The 17961-nt window shown below is 36.2% G+C and overlaps 1 protein-coding gene across 10 annotated transcripts in view; it reads right to left on the bottom strand.

The window, feature by feature from the left end:
- Positions 1 to 17961, bottom strand: part of spire1a (spire-type actin nucleation factor 1a) — a 40885-nt gene that overhangs the window by 8534 nt on the left and 14390 nt on the right. For 6 of the 10 annotated variants that reach the window (XM_089123291.1, XM_039680817.2, XM_039680816.2 and 3 more), the window contains exons 3-8: positions 13777 to 14010; positions 11083 to 11208; positions 5183 to 5254; positions 4758 to 4922; positions 3981 to 4067; positions 3703 to 3832 (exon numbers count right to left, since the gene is read on the bottom strand). In XM_089123291.1, the coding sequence (XP_088979417.1) occupies positions 3703 to 3832; positions 3981 to 4067; positions 4758 to 4922; positions 5183 to 5254; positions 11083 to 11208; positions 13777 to 14010 (814 nt within the window). Of the gene's footprint in view, positions 1 to 1837; positions 1880 to 3702; positions 3833 to 3980; positions 4068 to 4757; positions 4923 to 5182; positions 5255 to 11082; positions 11209 to 13776; positions 14011 to 17961 lie in introns of all 10 variants that reach the window. The other 4 variants (XM_039680812.2, XM_039680813.2, XM_039680811.2 and 1 more) reach the window with 1 other exon arrangement.

Below are 17961 nucleotides of genomic sequence, written 5' to 3' on the forward strand. Positions count from 1 at the left end.
GACAAGATGCACATAAAATCTTAAAATACGCTTAAAAAAAGCGTGCTCAGTTGAGATGAACTCAGTTATTCTGCAACAAAACATTTGCATAAACTATGATGAAACACATTTACTGAAAATTCCAGGATGCATAAAAAGAAAAAAAGAAAAAAAAAAATCACGCGTCTGCCTCAACAGATCATGCGATTGGATAACTGAACTAACCTGCGGACCAAACTCATCGCACACCATCTAAAATTTTGTCAATATTCTGAAATGCCTAACCCCAAGTGTCATCAAAATGATTCTGTATAATGCAAAATGATTTTCCCTCTGAATGCAAGATAACACGACAGTGTTTGTTTTATACGAAAGTTTTTAATTCTTCAAAGTTTAATTTGCAACTTTGGATGGAAACATACGTAGCATGATCTTTCTTATATCAAGGTTTTTATATCAAAACGGTGTCTTGAAACTCCTAAGGGGAAGTGGATAACATATACTTTTACAGTAGGTCTGTCAAAATGAATATATTTGTATCATACTTATTAACTTGAGCTATCAATAAAATAACGCAACTAGTCAAAATATATTTAACAAATCATTTTATTCCATTGTTTTAACTAAAAATGTATTTGTTTTTCAGTTTCTAGGGAGAATCTCCTTGTGCATAACATTTGTGGATGGAAAAAAACATGATACCACCATAAATTAATAATTAAATGATATATATACCCATGTATGCCTCATTTTCACTGGCGTCAAATTAAATATGATATATATTTGCATAACTAAAGTCTATTCAAATATAAGAATATCATCTGGTTATTAAGAATTACAATAAGAATCAGGACATTAGAGTTACTCTCTATTGACTGATAAGCAAATACTATAAATCATTGCTGAAAGAGAAGCTTATACAAACCTAGATTTATTCTCTATATCTAGGTTTTATTTGTTTGAATCTGTCTTACTTGGTCAGCTAAAAATGTAATAACTGATATTCCTGAAACTGGAATACACCACATGACTTTTAAAAATCTGAACAGATTTTAAAACACGAGGCATCATGCACTTGTGAATGGTTAGAGAAACTCTGTGCATCATACACTAACACTTTGTCTACACCATATATACGATATATAACTTTATTGTCAGACAAAGTCTGAAATTTGTCTTGAATTACATTAAATTAATTCACACTTACAAGAACCATACGAAACGACGTGACAAAAGCACATAAAAACCATTATAATCAGTGATGCTGTCTACACTGGATGCATGACGCGACAAATTACCAACAGTAAACTGATACCCCAATTTCTGCAGTGTTTCAAGCGCTCAAGCTACTTCTGACAAGAAAAACAAATGGATTTGCAATGGCCGCTTTGTCGCGTCACCGTGTAAATGACACACTACCAGACTTTCAAGTCATTCCGAACACAACAAACTTGCACAGAAACGTGTCTTATTGCTAGGAAATGCATGACACATGAAAACAATGTGTTCTAAAATAATCTCAAAACATTAAAAGCTGCAGACCAAAATCTGCAGACTGAACTACCAACTTGTCCAGACTGCAAATAGGGGCAAAAGCTGTGTAGTGTATTCCAGCCTTTCCAGAATGCGATCCTGGTCTAATAAGACCTCTATCAATCTTGATAATGTCAGAAGTATTTCCTTTAGACTGAAGGCACTGCCTTGTCCTCTTCCTCCTCTGAGGACTATCAGGATCAATGCCACGACCCCACCAGCAGAGGAGCGTGACATAAGGGTAGGGGTGACCGAGGAGGTCAGGCACAACCACAGAAGCAGGGTCAGTGAGCTAACAGCGGTAAAGCCACAGTGAAGTCTTTACCTGATGAGTCAAAACTGACAGACATGCTAAGTGGGCGCATTACTGTGAGAGAGAGGCAGAGGTTATGGATGAAAAGAGAGGGAGGAGAAGATAAATAAAGCCATGGGTTAAAACAAGGTATTAAATGTAAATGCATTCAATGTCAGATACAAAGGATGCTGTTCAGTAAATCTGTTAATAAACAGGAACAAAATTCTACAGCTGAGCAGTCAAATAACATGTCATTTCTTTTGGGATCAAGAAAGAACCCATGTTATTTTTGTACAATTTTATACCAGACAACCACTATGCAAGTAATACTGACAAAGCTATGATTCACATTACGAAACTGAGGACTGATGAAGTTTTCTGACAACATAAAATGGACAGCACATTCACACAACCAGTGGCATAATCAACTTTATAAAACTATTTAAGTGTTTTTAAGATTTCTTTATCGCAGTTTTGCACCAGGCAACCACTATTTAACCTTAAATTTAAAATGTGAGAAAATAGTACAGTCCAACTATTCAAAAAACATACAGTAAATATTATTATAATAATCTCCTTTAAGTTTTAAAGGTTTATAGACTGTGTAGACTCTAAAATTTGTCTCTTTAGGCAAATGGGGAAAACAATACTCTTTTCACCACACAATCTGAAAATACGCCTATGGCATGCAACTTAAGCGACTTAAGACATTTATCCATGGATCAGTCTGATATAATGATTGGCAGATTTGTGCTTATGTAACTGTACAATCATCCACACAAAATAGCCTAAAGGCTTTTATGTATGCACACATTCAACACATTCAACCCTACTGAATTCTACAGAGCAAATCTCAGGGCAAATACACTATTAGGATTACGTACCCTCTCTATAACCTTTTAAATATCAATGGAGCTGATGTACAGAATGTTACATGAATCTAATGTTTTGTAACAAGGTGAATAAATACATTTAAAAAACCTACAGTATCAATCCAAGGTGCAATATTAGAGATTTACAGCTGTAAATTAAATGTGCAGCACAAGAGTTAGAGACACAGGGCTTTACTACAGACACTGTTAGAGGCAATTGAAAACTGCAATGGTTCAGTATAACACAAGCAGCCATGCATGAGAATGACACACTGTCACACATCTGTACTGCTGTCTGTCATGACACATACAGTACTCACCTCCCTCCACATGACTGAAATAGTTGATATTTAGGTTAACAGCATGAAGCATGGTTTTAATGTAAATACAATGCTAAGTAAAATCAATAATTTATATAGAATATGAACAGAATGTATTTGGAAAAATATTTGTGCACAGAACGATAAACATGGAGAAATGGTGCACTGGTAAATGATGAACACTAGCAGCCAAAAATGTGGACACACTTGATTAAAATGATCTTAAAAACCTTTTGATTATGCTTCAATCTTTAGAAACTGTGCTTGTTGAATAATAATAAAAAAATAATTATATATACATATACACACACACAGTAATTATTATTATTAATTTTTTTTAAATACACACCTACATACATACGTATATTATCATCATCTAATGATTATTATTAACAGTTGTTTATAACTTAATTATGTGTAATGTTTTCTTTTTTTATGGACAAGTTGAACTAGTTAGTGATGGAAAAGTAATATTTTGGTCACTAATAAATCCCGTAGTTCTATTTTTGTTATTTCATAGTTCTGATAGCTTTATTATTTTTATAAAATTAGAAAAAAAGAAAGAAAGAGTAGATGTCCCCAGATGTTTGACTGGTAGTGTATGTAATGTCAGAATTAAAAATGCCAGTGTTTTTTATTAGTATATGTAGTCCAGCTTATGTTTTTAGTCATATGCTTAAATGATGTGAAAAAGTGCACTAACCGAGTCGACTTCTACGGAGCATGTCAGGTGAGACAGGTCTCAGCTTTCTCTCCGACTTGATCTCTTCCAGGATGCGTTCATGAAGACTTGGAGGTATTTGAGGATGAGGCTTAAGCTTACGAGCAGAAGCCTAAAAGCACATCCAAACACACAAAGGAGCAATGGTTGAAAGGTTTGAGGTAATAGGTGTATAATTTGTATGAATAGATTCATTTAATTTTAAAGAAACTCTCACAAATGACCAAAAGTAAGTGTATTTTGTATGCTTTCATGCTTACAGGATTCAGTGGAGGCCTGGATCGAATGAACTCCAGTATGACCTCATGGGCACTCTTCTTTAACCTCGGAGGAATGTCACCATTGACCTGCAGTAAAAAGAAGGCACAGCAGGGATCAAAGGTCAGACAGGCTCTTTACAACAAGCACATGTTGTCAGTAAACTAAAACCCAAAGTCTGTGTCATTTGCATTGAGTCAGAAAAGAATGCACTGGACACATACCAAACAAGTGTCCTGTCTGAAGAATGCATTCAAATATTATTAGTGACAGCTATGTGCTATTGTCTCTGCATTAATAACTGGAGGCTTGTTGAAAAAAAATTTGACCCATTACCTTACTAGGTTCAAATTGGCCTATCATGCAAGGCGTTGACGTGGCAGCTCTCTGAAAGGTTTGCAAACTTGTATGTCTATTTTTACACAATAACCTACATCCATCTTGATATACTCTTTTCAGTGTCATTCACTTGATCCAGTCCCACCCTATAAAACTTTTTTAACCTACAGCTTCAGAAATAAGCCTGCTTGAATTCTGATAAGCAACGTAAACATTGTTTTGGTTTATGATCTCTGTAACAAACAGCAATAAAAGTGAATTGAACTGTGTGACTGTAATGTTGGTACAAAAGGAAAAAGTGACTCATGCTTGTTTGTTCATGGAGAAATAACGTTTAAAAAGATGCTGAAATCACAATATATGCTCTGAAAACAGTCAGGTTAGTCATGCAACCCAATTCGGGATTAATTAAGTCATATATTTATCATGTCCACACTAACCATGACCTTGCGAAGTTTGTAGCGTTGCGAGCGGATGTCATCCATGAGCATCTCATAAGGCGTGAGCTGGTACTCGAAGGGTAGAGGGTTATATTGACGCTCCTGGACCTTCTTCAGCTTCACACCATGTCTTAGGTCCCTCATTACCTGCACCCAAAACCGTGCCTGTGGAAAAACACATCCGGATCCAAAGTGCACTCTTAAAGGTCTACTCCATCTCCCATATATACTATGGAAGTCAATGAAACCAGAAACTGTCTGGTTACTGATATTCTTCTAAATATCAGAAAATCGGCTGAATGCATTTGAAAACGATGAAACTCAACTGTTTAACTCTGGGGGAGTTGTAAAATGAGTATGCCTTTAACAGAGCCTAGTCTGACTGCATTCAGCAGCATTATTTTGGCTTGTGGTATTGCTCTTACCCAGTCAGCATTTTGCAACTCATTCAGGTCTTTGACGGGCTCCTGTGTTTCTCCTTCCATCTTTCGCAAATTCTGAGAAAAAAAAGAAAGACAGAAAACGATCTTAAGACATATTCCAAAGGTTTCAGAAGAGGGCTGTGAAGATCCTGCAAGGGGTTCACAGACATATATATATATATATATATATATATATATATATAAAAATAATTCTCAAAACTGAAAAAACAATATATAAAATACGTAACATTTTATTTATAAAAACATTTTCCTATGTAGAAATATATTCCCCCCCCCCCTTTTTTAAATTTCTAAAATATATAAAAACTTATTTCTTAAAACATATTTTAAAATGTCTAAATAAAAATAAATGTATTACATATCTATATAGTATATCACATAAAAAAAATTGAGTACACCCCTTACATTTTAGCAAACATTTTAGTATATCTTCTCACGGGACAATACTATAGAAACTAAACTTGGATATATTTTAGAGTACTCAATGTGCTGCTTGTATAGCAGTAAATATATTTACAGTCCTCTGAAAATAACTCAACATACTTTTGTTGCCAGCTATTTTGTCAATAATGGCTGAGAGTACACCCTACGTCATATTAGCATGTTCATGTTTTTGTCTGCTTGACAGGACCATACAAATTTGTGTATTAAGAAAGTTAAAATTTGTGCTTTGAGTACAATTCTCATACTGACCACTGGATGTTCGACATGGAAAAACAACTCTCTAAGGATTTGAGAAGTAGAATTGTTGCTCTCCACAAAGATGGCCTAGGCTATAAGAAGATTGGTAACACCCTGAAACTGAGATACAGTACAGTGGCCATGATCATACAGATGTTTTCCAAGCAACTAGTGAAGCTGAAGGTCATAAACTGCACACTGCAACTAGTCGGTTTGCATGGCTGTCATCCCAGAAGGAAGCCTCTTCTGAAGATGGCTGAAGGTGTTCTGAAAGCATCCTGTCCAAGAGCATGAATTAGTGGAACCATGCCCTGTGGTCTGATGAGATTAAGATAAACTTGTAAGATTTAAGATAAATTAAGATAAAAAAAGGATGATTAAAGCAGTGCTAGATAACAATGGTGCTCAGTGCCAACACAAAATATTGACACTTTGGGCACAGTTCCAACGTTCACTTAAGGTGTACTCACTTTTGTTGCCAACTATTTTGACAATAATGGCTGTGTGTTGACTTATTTTCAGAGGACAGTAAATATATTTACTGCTATACAAGCAGCACATTGACTACTCTGAAATAAATACAAGTTTAATTTCTATAGTATTGTCCCGTGAGAAGATATACTAAAACAAATTTCTGAAATGTGAGGGGTGAACTCACATTTGTGAGATATTGTGTGTGTGTGTGTGTACACACACAACACTACATATTGTATATATATACAATGTACTAGAAATCCCAGGAAACATTCAATAAAATGTATTCAGAATTGGTGTAACAGATGGCCTAGATTGTCCTCAGTCTGGTGTTAAAATAAGAAAAAGTCAATGTCGCTTTAACCATTGTGGGTCTGGCTTGTTTGTAAATCGATTTGTTCTCATGTGACAGACAGTCCAAGCAAGTAGGACAATATTAATTCATCAATATTGTAGCATGATCAATATGCAGCTAATCTAGTCTTTAACTACTTTAACTAGTCTAACCTACATTGGAAAAAGGTCATTTCCACAAAGGGTTGAAGTTGGGACAACAGCATCCATGATGGTGGTAATGGCTGTGCCACCTGCAACCAATCGACAAACTATATAAACGTGTTTAGTAGACTTTAGCTCAGAAAATGCTCTCAACGTGTTTGTTTTGAGTTCGAGTGGTTTGACGTTGACGACAAAATAAAGGAGATGTACCATCACAGGACAAATTAAAATGTGTACAATTTAAATTAGGATTTTTTTTTTCTGGCATAGCCTTCAAATTATATAAACCAGGCTTATGGTCAGAACAATAAATCATTCTTTTGCAGCCGCTTGGATTGCTTATTAACTTCCTTTGGTGATTTTGGAGTCTTTCCCCCTCCTGTAACCCAGAGTCTGATCCCTTAAATCAAACACAACTGTGCTGCATCATAAAACACAATCTAAAAAGGAAGAATTCATTGATGCATAAGAAAGAAAAAGAAACAGACGCAGAGGAAAAAAAAGCTCTGAATCATCAGAGCGAGACTATTTCTGTCAATCTAGCTAAGATCAAAAGAACCACACAGCAGATTCTGCCTTTTTCTGCCCCTTTCCACTCGCTCTCTTCACTCATCTTCTCCTCTAAAGCAGGCGTGCTCATTCAATACAGCTTCTAAAAATCTACTATGGTGCATCATAACTAACAAAGCAGCCAGTAATATTCAACTGAACAATTGATCTGGGCTGCTTGTTCTATTACTCACAGTCAATGTGCAATTTGTCAACATTATTTCACACTTTTTTGATGACTTCACTATTATTTAACATGTGAAAATCAGAACTATTAAGATTGAGTAGGTGTGTGCATGAACTTTTCACTAGCCAATGTTAAACATGCAAAAAGATGACCGTCATAAAAATTCCATCTTGGTGAGCTGTTGCACACATAATAAAGATTACTGGAGTAGATTTTACAAGAAAAATACTATTTAATTCTTTCTAATTTAAAATGTCATGTTTTATTCAACGTGTTGGTCTTTTCTTTGTAATGATTTGTGAAATTTACTTGCCACTTCCAAGTGAAAACTGTTTCCACGCCAAATTTGTTCAGTGTAAGTATTAACATCTATAACATTTATCTTAATTTCATTACTACTTTACTTTTAGGTTCATACATTAAAAAAATTGACATTTTTGACAACAGCAAAATCCCCACAAACTCTATCTGCAAAGGTTGAGGGAAATGAGAATAGAGTCGCTTTGAAAATCCACTAAGAACCACACTAAATTAAATGTTCAGTGATGCACTCAATCTAATCTTGTATACTATTTATAACAGATAGCATGTGAAATTTGTCCTGGATTAGCGGTTTGACTAGATAAGATGTGTTTGAGGCCAAGACTGGTTGCCCATTGAAGCTAAACAGGGCTGAGCCTGGTTAATACCTGGATGGGAAACCTCCTGAGAAAACCAGGTTGCTGCTGGAAGGGGTGTTAGTGAGGCCAGCAGGGGGCGCTCACCCTGTGGTCTGTGTGGGTCCTAACACGCTAGTATAGTGACGGAGACACTATGCCTTCGGATGAGACGTTAAACTGAGGTCTGGACTCTCTGTGGTCATTAAAAATCCCAGGATGTCCTTCGAAAACGAGTAGGGGTTTAACCTTGGCATCCAAGCCATATTTGCCCCTTGGCCTCATCATCCCTATATGCTAATTGGCTTCATCTCGGTCTCTTCTCGACCAATAAACTGGTGTCTGGTGGGCGTTCTGGCGCAATATGGTGGATGCTGCACATTGGTGGTGGTTGACGAGATTCCCCTCTTCCATGTAAGTGCTTTGAGGTCCCAGAAAAAGCGCTGTATAAATGTAATTAATTATTAATATTATTAGAGATGATACTAAATTCGGGTTTAGGATTGAGCAGCCGTGCTCTAGACCCATGATAACTGCTCCTGTCTCACCCACAAGGCCACGACCCACCAACATGTGACCTCCACCAAGTGCCACTTGGTGCTGGAGGATTAGGAGCTATAGCAAGCAGGCTAATGCAAACTAAAGCCTTTGAGAGAAAGAACACATTCAGAAGGATAAGGCTCATGTTACATGTTCACATGCCATTTGATTGCATGAGACAGTTTAAACAATCAACACATTACACAAAAATGGGCTAAACATGCCTGCCTGACTAGGGAGATCAAACAGCTATCCCCTTAAAACTGCTTCTTATGAGCCTTAGTAATAAAATGAAATGCACACTATTATATATGTATCTGTGTAGTAATGGGTGGTGTGTATATGTAATAAGGGCAAGATTTAAATTTTCTTATTGATTATGAATATGCAAAAAAGATCACTCAAAATCTAAAAACACATAACTGGAACACTGGGATCAAGAAGCTAAAACACAATTACAATTCAATTGAACTCTAAAATCCTATTATGAATTGAAAGAATGTCTCAGACTGTCAGAGACAAAGCAGAGACTGATCCTGACCATGCACAGGCTTCAGTAAGCGCAGTCTAGTCATTGAGGGTGGCAGACTTAGAAAGAGCTGGTTATGCAGAGAGCAAAGAGTGTGTGGTCACAGCAGGACAGGAGAGATCGAGACAGATGCATTTCCTTCTTCACGGTCACAGATTTAAATCAATAAGAGACCTCCACCTCCAAAAAAAAAAATGCATAAACTTAATAAAGAACTTTACAGCCATGACTGAAGTAGAACAAATAGACAATATAGGATTATAGGACAAATAAAGATAATATATACAGCAGCAAAGGCTGTGAGATATGTGAAGATGCGCCACAGCCTTTGGGATGAACTGGAATGGAGATTATGGGTCAGGCCTTCTCCTCCATCATCAATGCCTGATCTCACAAATGCTCAACGGGATGAATGGGCAAAATTTCCCACAGAGTGGGAGCGACAGGGGGACTAACTCCATTATAATGTCTATGTATTTAGAATGCAGTTTTATCACAGTCCCTGTTGGTGCAATGGTCAGGTGTCCCAATACGTTTGTCCATATTGCATACATGTATGGATGCATACACAACGTGTACGTATCTATGGGTGTATGTATTGGTCAATATATGGATGCTTGCATGTACAGTATGTATGGATACATATATGTATGTATGCATGTATGGATGTCTTTATGGATAAATGGACGGATGGATGGACAAATGGATAACATAGTGCAGTCATAATAGTGCAGTTCATGCCGTTTATTAATGAAATGTCAAGTATTGACAGGTAAAGATGTTCATAACTGTTATCATGAAAATATTAGAGCGAATCTCTTCAAAAGTTTCGGCATGACTTGAATGTAACATTTAGACCCTCTTTCATTTAGCCAATGAAAGCTATGAGGGCCATGCTACAGTCTATGCAAATATTGTTTTTAAGAGTTAATAGCATCTAAATAAAACCATGTCATCAAAGTATAACACTTCATAATAATGTTTGTTAATAAATCACTGCAACACTTTGAGTCATATCAATAATAATTGGCTTAACTTACAAAGCAATGCTAAAGAGCTTGCCATACTAAAGTCTTGCTTTATTTTTTAAAAAATGGCTCTGAAAATATTTGAGATACAATAATCTAATAATGACGAGACACGTAAAATCAAATATGTAATATATTATAATAAATCAAAAAATGGTTCAAATAAATAATAAATTAAGAACAAATTCATTAAATACCAAAATATTTACATATCCAATACTTAAGCAAATATCACTCTCTAAATTTTGTCATCTTTACTGTAGTAGATTATAGAAATTCCAGATCTGTGTAGATAATCTATATGTAAATGTCTGAGAATATTGAAAGCCCTTTAGGAAAACATTAGTACAAGATTTACAGCATTAAAACCAGATTAAACAAGCGTATGGCAATGCGTTAGGTAATAAATGCACTAAGCATTGTTGGTTTCAAACCAAATTCACAGTCCACTTGAGCTGTCAGCCCACTCACTCTATTCTATTTGATAAACACAATAGCCTTATGAGGCTTTCAGCAATGTAAATATACATCTGTTTTGATTTTCACCCAATCATACCAATATTGTTGTAAGACGCTGACCTTTCATTTGTTTTGTTTTGTTTTTCGGCATAAATCACAAAAACACAACCCTGATAATATGTGTGCGTGTGTGTGTGTCTGTATATTTTTTTTAAAGTCACCCACAATTGGCAGTTGTCCCATAAATAACTAGACATGAGTGTCAATATGAGGGTCATTACCTCTTTGGCACACTTGATCTTCTCCAAGAAGGTGCGTAGCTCCTTGGTCTCTGTGTACAGGGCTCGGCATACGGCCTGGTAGTGGTTGGGGGCATCCGTTGGGCTGGGGAGGTGAGACGTGCAGAGCTGGAAAGGAGAAAACAGTGAGACTAAAAATCACAGCATGAGACCAGGAATTCTGAAAAAAAAAAGTTATTTCCATTTTTTTGTAGAGTACCATTTGTTTGGGCAACCATCATATGACCAGACGTTGTCCCTTAGACTGAGACCAAACAAGCAATAACAGTAAATTTAACTTTTAATGTTTATTATTTCCCATTTGAATGTTGCTATTAATATACTAAACACAACAATGCTCCCAAACATTCCCCTGCTTTGTCCCATTCGCAAGCAAACTGGTTACATTACGTCTACAAATCTTTACTAATTGCTCTGTTTGTGAGGAAGTCTCTTTCCTAAAATAGTTCACAGGGTTGTTGAGGAGAGAAGTGCATTTTAAGGTCAATGCATGTCTCCTCTGTCTCTGTCTGAAAAGTTAATCCTTGTATCTTTTACAGACTTTAAAAAAAAATCAGTCTAAGTTAATTCTTGCATTACACATTATGATTTGGCACATAGCTGAGAGCCAAACCCAAAGCTTGCATTCCTAGCAGCTGAAAAACACAGGCCCGTTTAAAGTTCAGTGTCCCAGGTATAATAGTTTGAGCATGACACGCATTTTAAATATACAATTACGCCGACCAAAGACACCTCCAACCGGCTTAATGACATTTCTCCCCACACCTTCCTCGAGCTCTGCCCTCTTCAGGAATGTCTTACACAGCGTAGATTCCCTCCATGACGCGTCTTGCTGAAGAATCACGCTTGACGAGAATACTGATTACGCCAAGGGAAAGTGAATACAACTTAGGGGAAGAAAGCTAGACTTGACAGGAGGAAGATATGAAGTGAAATTACTTTCCCATTCCAAGCAAATGGGCCGATATAATAAAAAAGGTACGTCTCAACAGTAGTGCGCTATCTTTAACTTTTTTGTAAACCTTCCTCGGTCTAATTAAAGAATTTAAAAGGTTTCACCAGGCAGAGTATAAATACAGTCAGTCAGCTTGAAGAAATCTAATGTCACGGTTCGTTTCTGTGCTCCGAGACAAAAAGGAAGGCCTGAAAGGACAGAGATTATCTAACTTGTCCTGAAAAGATCCTGCAGAATAATGTAGAACGTACTGTGACCCACACTGACCATTACCAGATGCATGTTGTTGTTTAACTCAAGTGGTTTATCTTTCCATGTGTATTTTCATGGCGAATAAGTTAAAGGTACTGCTTATTACGATGTTAACTCCCTCAGTCTGGTCGTATTCTTTCTTTCCACAGCTACATTAGCGTATTGATAAATATGACTAATTTAGAATAACTGCTGATAAGTGTCTAAATGCCTTTATGGAGTCTCAGGGTAATGCGTTAGTGGAGTGGGCCTGAGGGAGCAGCATAATGAATACCAGCGGAGAGAGTATCTCTCAGTAAATAACATTCAGAGATAAGAGAGAATAGATTAAGCCAAGATCTTGCTTTCCAAGACTCACAAAGGGGGAAAACTTTTTTTTACTTATGTAAAAATGTATACAATTTCTATATGGATCATATTGTATACATTATATTTAATAAAAAAAATCTATATTTCAATAAGATTTTAACTGTAACGTTAGGAGATAAACAGACACATATGCGTATCTCTATTGATTCATTCATGTTTATTTATCGATGGTAATATCACAAGCAAATAAATGGCTTTTTCCTTCCCAAAAAATCAACATCTGTCATTGTTCATAGCAGTTGTATGTGTGTTTTATGAGGAAAAATGTATTAGTAATTAAATGTTATTTGAGAAATTCCACAAAAGGCGTGATCTGTGAGTAGCTGACCGACACCTCCTCTCGATTATCGGCTCGATGACGTAAAAAGCGTGCAAAGTTGGTGCAGACACTGAAATGGGCACTTTAAATTTTCGCACTGTTATGACAGCGTATGTCATGCGACAACAACATGTAGTACGTCCGGACTCATTCATTCATACTACTCGTATTCATACTATATACTGTAGATTGCACTTTTTTAACGGTCGCGAAGTACGTTCTTATTTAAATATAGTACGTACTCACATGGTACGCGATTTCGTGACTGTTTTCCAAGATGGCTCCTGTCTGTATACACGAAGTGAACCGTCTTTATAAAGTATCTCCTTATTAAACGGTCTTACAAAGTTCTCAATGCTTCGTTTTGCATGTATGGACCCTCATTATGTTACTGTGTTAGTGTGGGGCTATTTTGAGCCTTGTTAGTAGTATAAACTAGCGATTTCTTTTTACTTAATTAGTAAACGCCCCCATTACTAGCGTTATACGCTAAACAGTTTTTAGAGATAAAACTCTTTACATTCGATTATCATGAAAACAAATCGCAAAGAACGGTTGACTAGGTACCGATGTTCATTTTGCGCCGGAGTTATAAAAACGTTATTTCTGAATGTTCTAGGAACATTCAAAACGGCAAGCTTTTTAGATGTTTTATTAGCACTATTTCTTGGTTATAAGAACGTTCAGTTCTCTCTAAACCAGAAAAGCGGCTTAAAAAAAAAAGAAAAACGTGATACACATGTTTGGTCAAACCGCCCAGAACTAATCGATCTATACTTACAGAAATGATGTCACGGTAGCCACGAATGTTGGAGACTTCTGTAGGTTCTTCCTCTCCCTCATCCTCTTCTTCCGTTGCCTCGTATCCCTCATCAGGACAGTCTGTTTCTGTGTCTGCCATGTTGGTCATGAGGTCGATGAGTTGCTCCAGAGGAGGGCTGAGTTCTCGCTCCTCATGCTCCTTCAGGCCGTAATCCAAAGCCTTGTAGATCATTATTCCCAGAGACTCTATGATCTGTAATACACACAGTCACATTCATCAAGAATTACTGAATAAATAAGCATAAAATCATGACATCAGAAGCAACACGTGCTATGACATAAAACTTTATTTTACAAACCATATCATGACCACAGATAAAAGGCATCAGAAGCAAGCTCAAGAGAAAGAGCCTCTTGGATACGCCTCATTACAGTCTTATGACTCTCAGAGGCCTGCATGGTTTAAATGGAGGGGGAATTCAGATGTGACAAACGCTGGATACTTGGCTCAAATACGGCTTGACAATGCTGGATTTAGTCATCTGTTGTAAATCTGTGTTGTCAAGATACATTATAAGATTTATGCTAATGAATGTCAGTTGATTAATGATTGTTAATGAATTAATTGAATCTAAAACAATGAGAATATTTTCATCTTGACGCTTTATAAAAAAAAAATTAAAATAGCAACAATGTGTATTATCCCTTATCAGTTATTTGTGCTTTGCAATTTATTTTTTGTTGTAAATTTGTCTCATGAAGAAATATAAAAAAAATAGAATAATTGTTAAAACATTAAACAATGTATTTGATATTTATTTATTAATTAAATTAAAGATACTCTGACATTATATGAAAAATATTGTTAAGGACTGACTGGACATTTCATTATTTACAAATATTCATTCATTCATTCGTTCATATTATTATAATTCTGACAAATTATATACAATGTTTCTAAAAATAGCAACAGTTTTTTAATTTGAGCCTCATGGTCAGTGAAAATTAACACCTTTCAGTGAATCAAATTTCCAGAGAAATATGAACCCATGCTGTTACCCACCGTGTGCCTGACAGTTTCTGTGGACACAAAGAGGCCCTCTGTTATCACATGAGCCATCAAGGAGTTGATGGACTAGCGTTTTGTACAAGTTCAATATTAGGCTCATGCAACAGAAGCGGATGTACTCGTGAGTCAACTAAAAATCAGCCTGGGAATCACTGAAGCTGGGTTCGCATCGGGAGACTGTCATGACCCAACAGCCAACAAGCAATCGATTAAACAACCTAATACAATTGTGTTGCAAGAACATCTCATGCAGGGCAAATGATATTATGCAATTACTGAAAGAGTGGTAAAACCAACTATTTTGCCAATGCAAAAGTTTGGCAAACATCTCAGAACAACAAGATGGTCTGATAAAGAAGTTCAAATAAGGAAGAATTAAGATAACCTAGATACAGATTTACTCTCAACCCTTTGTCAATAAACTTAAACAAAACTAACATGCAATAGAGAATTAATTGTTTATAAAGGGGGCTATACGAAACGCCTTATCAGCAAAAAGATATAAAAACCAACATAATTATTGTTATGTAAGAGTGTTATGTCAAACAGATGAGGCTTCTCCATTATGTCTCCTAAACATTTCACCACTTACAGCGCTGATGTACAACCCAAGACTCATCAGATCTGCTCATCTCTATCTCAATATTGACATTTTCCAGGCGTGGATTAGCTGTGGTTCACCTGCTAAAACATGCTGTGTTCCAGACGTTAATCCTTGTCATGAGGAAAACAAATATTATAAGTGTCCTGCTCTTATGTAATCTAATCGTCCATGTAATACACTACACAAGAGCTAAGCTACATGATTCAAGCCTAGCCTGCATAGGATTGCAAACACAGAACTGTGTGAAACAGTCAAGGATTCATTCATTACTAGCAGACTTGTTTTTAGTTGTTTAACACTTCAAATGCTGGCTAATACAGATAATAATTATTACCAATAAATGGTCAATATGTTACTATTTTGTATTTTATTTATACTACTCAGGTTAAGATTTGCCAGATAACATTTAACAGTGCTATTGCTGTTTTGAAAGATTAAAGGGCTACTTTACCACTTTCAATAAAACTTGGTTTCCTACACAGTAGAAACTAGAAAAGAAGGGGGGGGAATTCGGAGCTACCCGACAGGAGAAAACAGAAAAAAGGCTGTTGTCGTCCCTCTCGCAAAATAGGTAGGAAAACTTCACCACCCATAATGCACTGGGCATGTTGCGGTCCAAGGCCACTCCCACCAGTCTACAATGGAGCTTCCCATAGTCAAAAACTACCTTGCTTTAGTAGGAAATACTTCTTCTTGCAAAACTGTTATCCACTCACAGCAGTGGGCGTTTACTTCCATGTCTTCAGTGCGAGACACCCATAAAAACTGAGCGTTTTTGAGCTGGGCTCAAAACTAGAGTAGAAAATAGCCTATTACTTAAACATTTTGATGTTTTTTAAATGTAAAAAACAGGAGAACATAATAAGTTGACCTCAGAAAACAATATAAAAATTTTTTTTTAAATCCAGTTCATGACCCCTTTAATTGAGCATGCAATAACTGAGAAGGTAATCAGAATAATCAGTAGGTAATCAGTAAAAATAGAGGAAACGAGCATGCAAAATTATTTTTAAATAATATTTAATATTATTTGTAGCTAAATACAATTCAATATAGAAAGTCAACAAATCCAGATCAACTTAAAAAAATACAACTTGTTAAAACCATGTCCTGTTCAGTTTTCCAGCCTTGATCTATGATTCTTTGTCACGCTCACATAACATCAATCCTGCCCTCAGTATAACAACTCTTCTTCCATCAACGTCATTTTATTCCATCATTTTCAGGTGTGGTCAACATCAACAAAGCATCAGACATCCACCTCAGTTACACATCTGGGAGAGGCAGAGCTTTTACATAACATAAGTTCACCAAAAAGGGGAAGTCAGGAGGAGGAGGATGCTGTAAATGAATGCAGCAACAGCTTATCGAGTGGCTCATCATTTATTAAAAAATAGAGACACACGTCAGTAACTAACAGCCCTAAAGCTGAATGTAACAGTTTTGCTAATTGTTTCACCCAGACAACAGCTCCACATATGACAGGCATTTTTCTTCCACTCACACACACACACCTTTTTTCTGCAGTAGGGCTAGCTGTACTGTACTGAGACTGTGAGAACATTGAGTTCCTGCAGACGTCTTGAAACAGTGGAGGAACACAGAACTATCTCTCTGCAGTTTTCTCTCCAGGCTTGTGACTCAGAAGGAATGAGGGAAAAAAATGAGTTTGAGAGAGAGCAGTGATGGTGGAGGGAAAGTGACAAGAGACAGCAAACATACTGACGACACACTAACACATACAGGACTAAATCCAGTCAGAAGCACGAGACTTGAACTAGACATCCATGAGAGAATTTTTAAGCATATCAGCTCTAAATCATTGTTTATATTCTGATAGTGGAGATTAGTTTTTTTGGTCATGCCATGAATATAACTAGCCCTTAACCCCCAACAAATCCAATTTGGAGTGATATTTCATCTCCCTCGGTTTAAGTTCACAATACTGATGCATTTGCTTTCCTCTCTTCCTCTCTCACGCTACGCAAAACAATGAAGACACAGGCTACTGTTCGCTCAGACCAGTTCACATGACATCACTGCTCCGAGGCAAATCCTGAGTTTGTTAAGCCTGTTCTCAAGACCTGATTTAAGGATGAACAATATTCACAGCCCTAACAATTTGTTACAATTGTTGCTTTTGATTTTTGTGCATGCATAATTGAGACACTTTCTTTTAGATAGATACCATTAGCTATTTTTGCAAATTGCATATTCCCAATAATTATGATTAGTTTAATTTAAAAATGCACATTTTAATAATTTGGTAATAGCAGGTGACATACTGCATTTATAAAAATGACTTGTACACTTTGTATATAATAATTGTGTTATATAATAATAACTTACAATAATAAGTATTATATAATAAGAACAATAATTAGGGTTATTATTATATAATCTACTCATATGTAATAATAATAAAATTCACTAAAGATATTTTCCTATTTTTTTGTTACTATATTATTTTCCTATATTTGTCTATCAGAACTATAAGTGAACCAGACTAAAGCAACAAAAATAGAAGTCTC

This window comes from Pimephales promelas, chromosome 18 (genome assembly GCF_988280905.1).
Source record: "Pimephales promelas chromosome 18, fPimPro1.hap1.1, whole genome shotgun sequence".
NCBI classification, from domain to species: domain Eukaryota; kingdom Metazoa; phylum Chordata; class Actinopteri; order Cypriniformes; family Leuciscidae; genus Pimephales; species Pimephales promelas.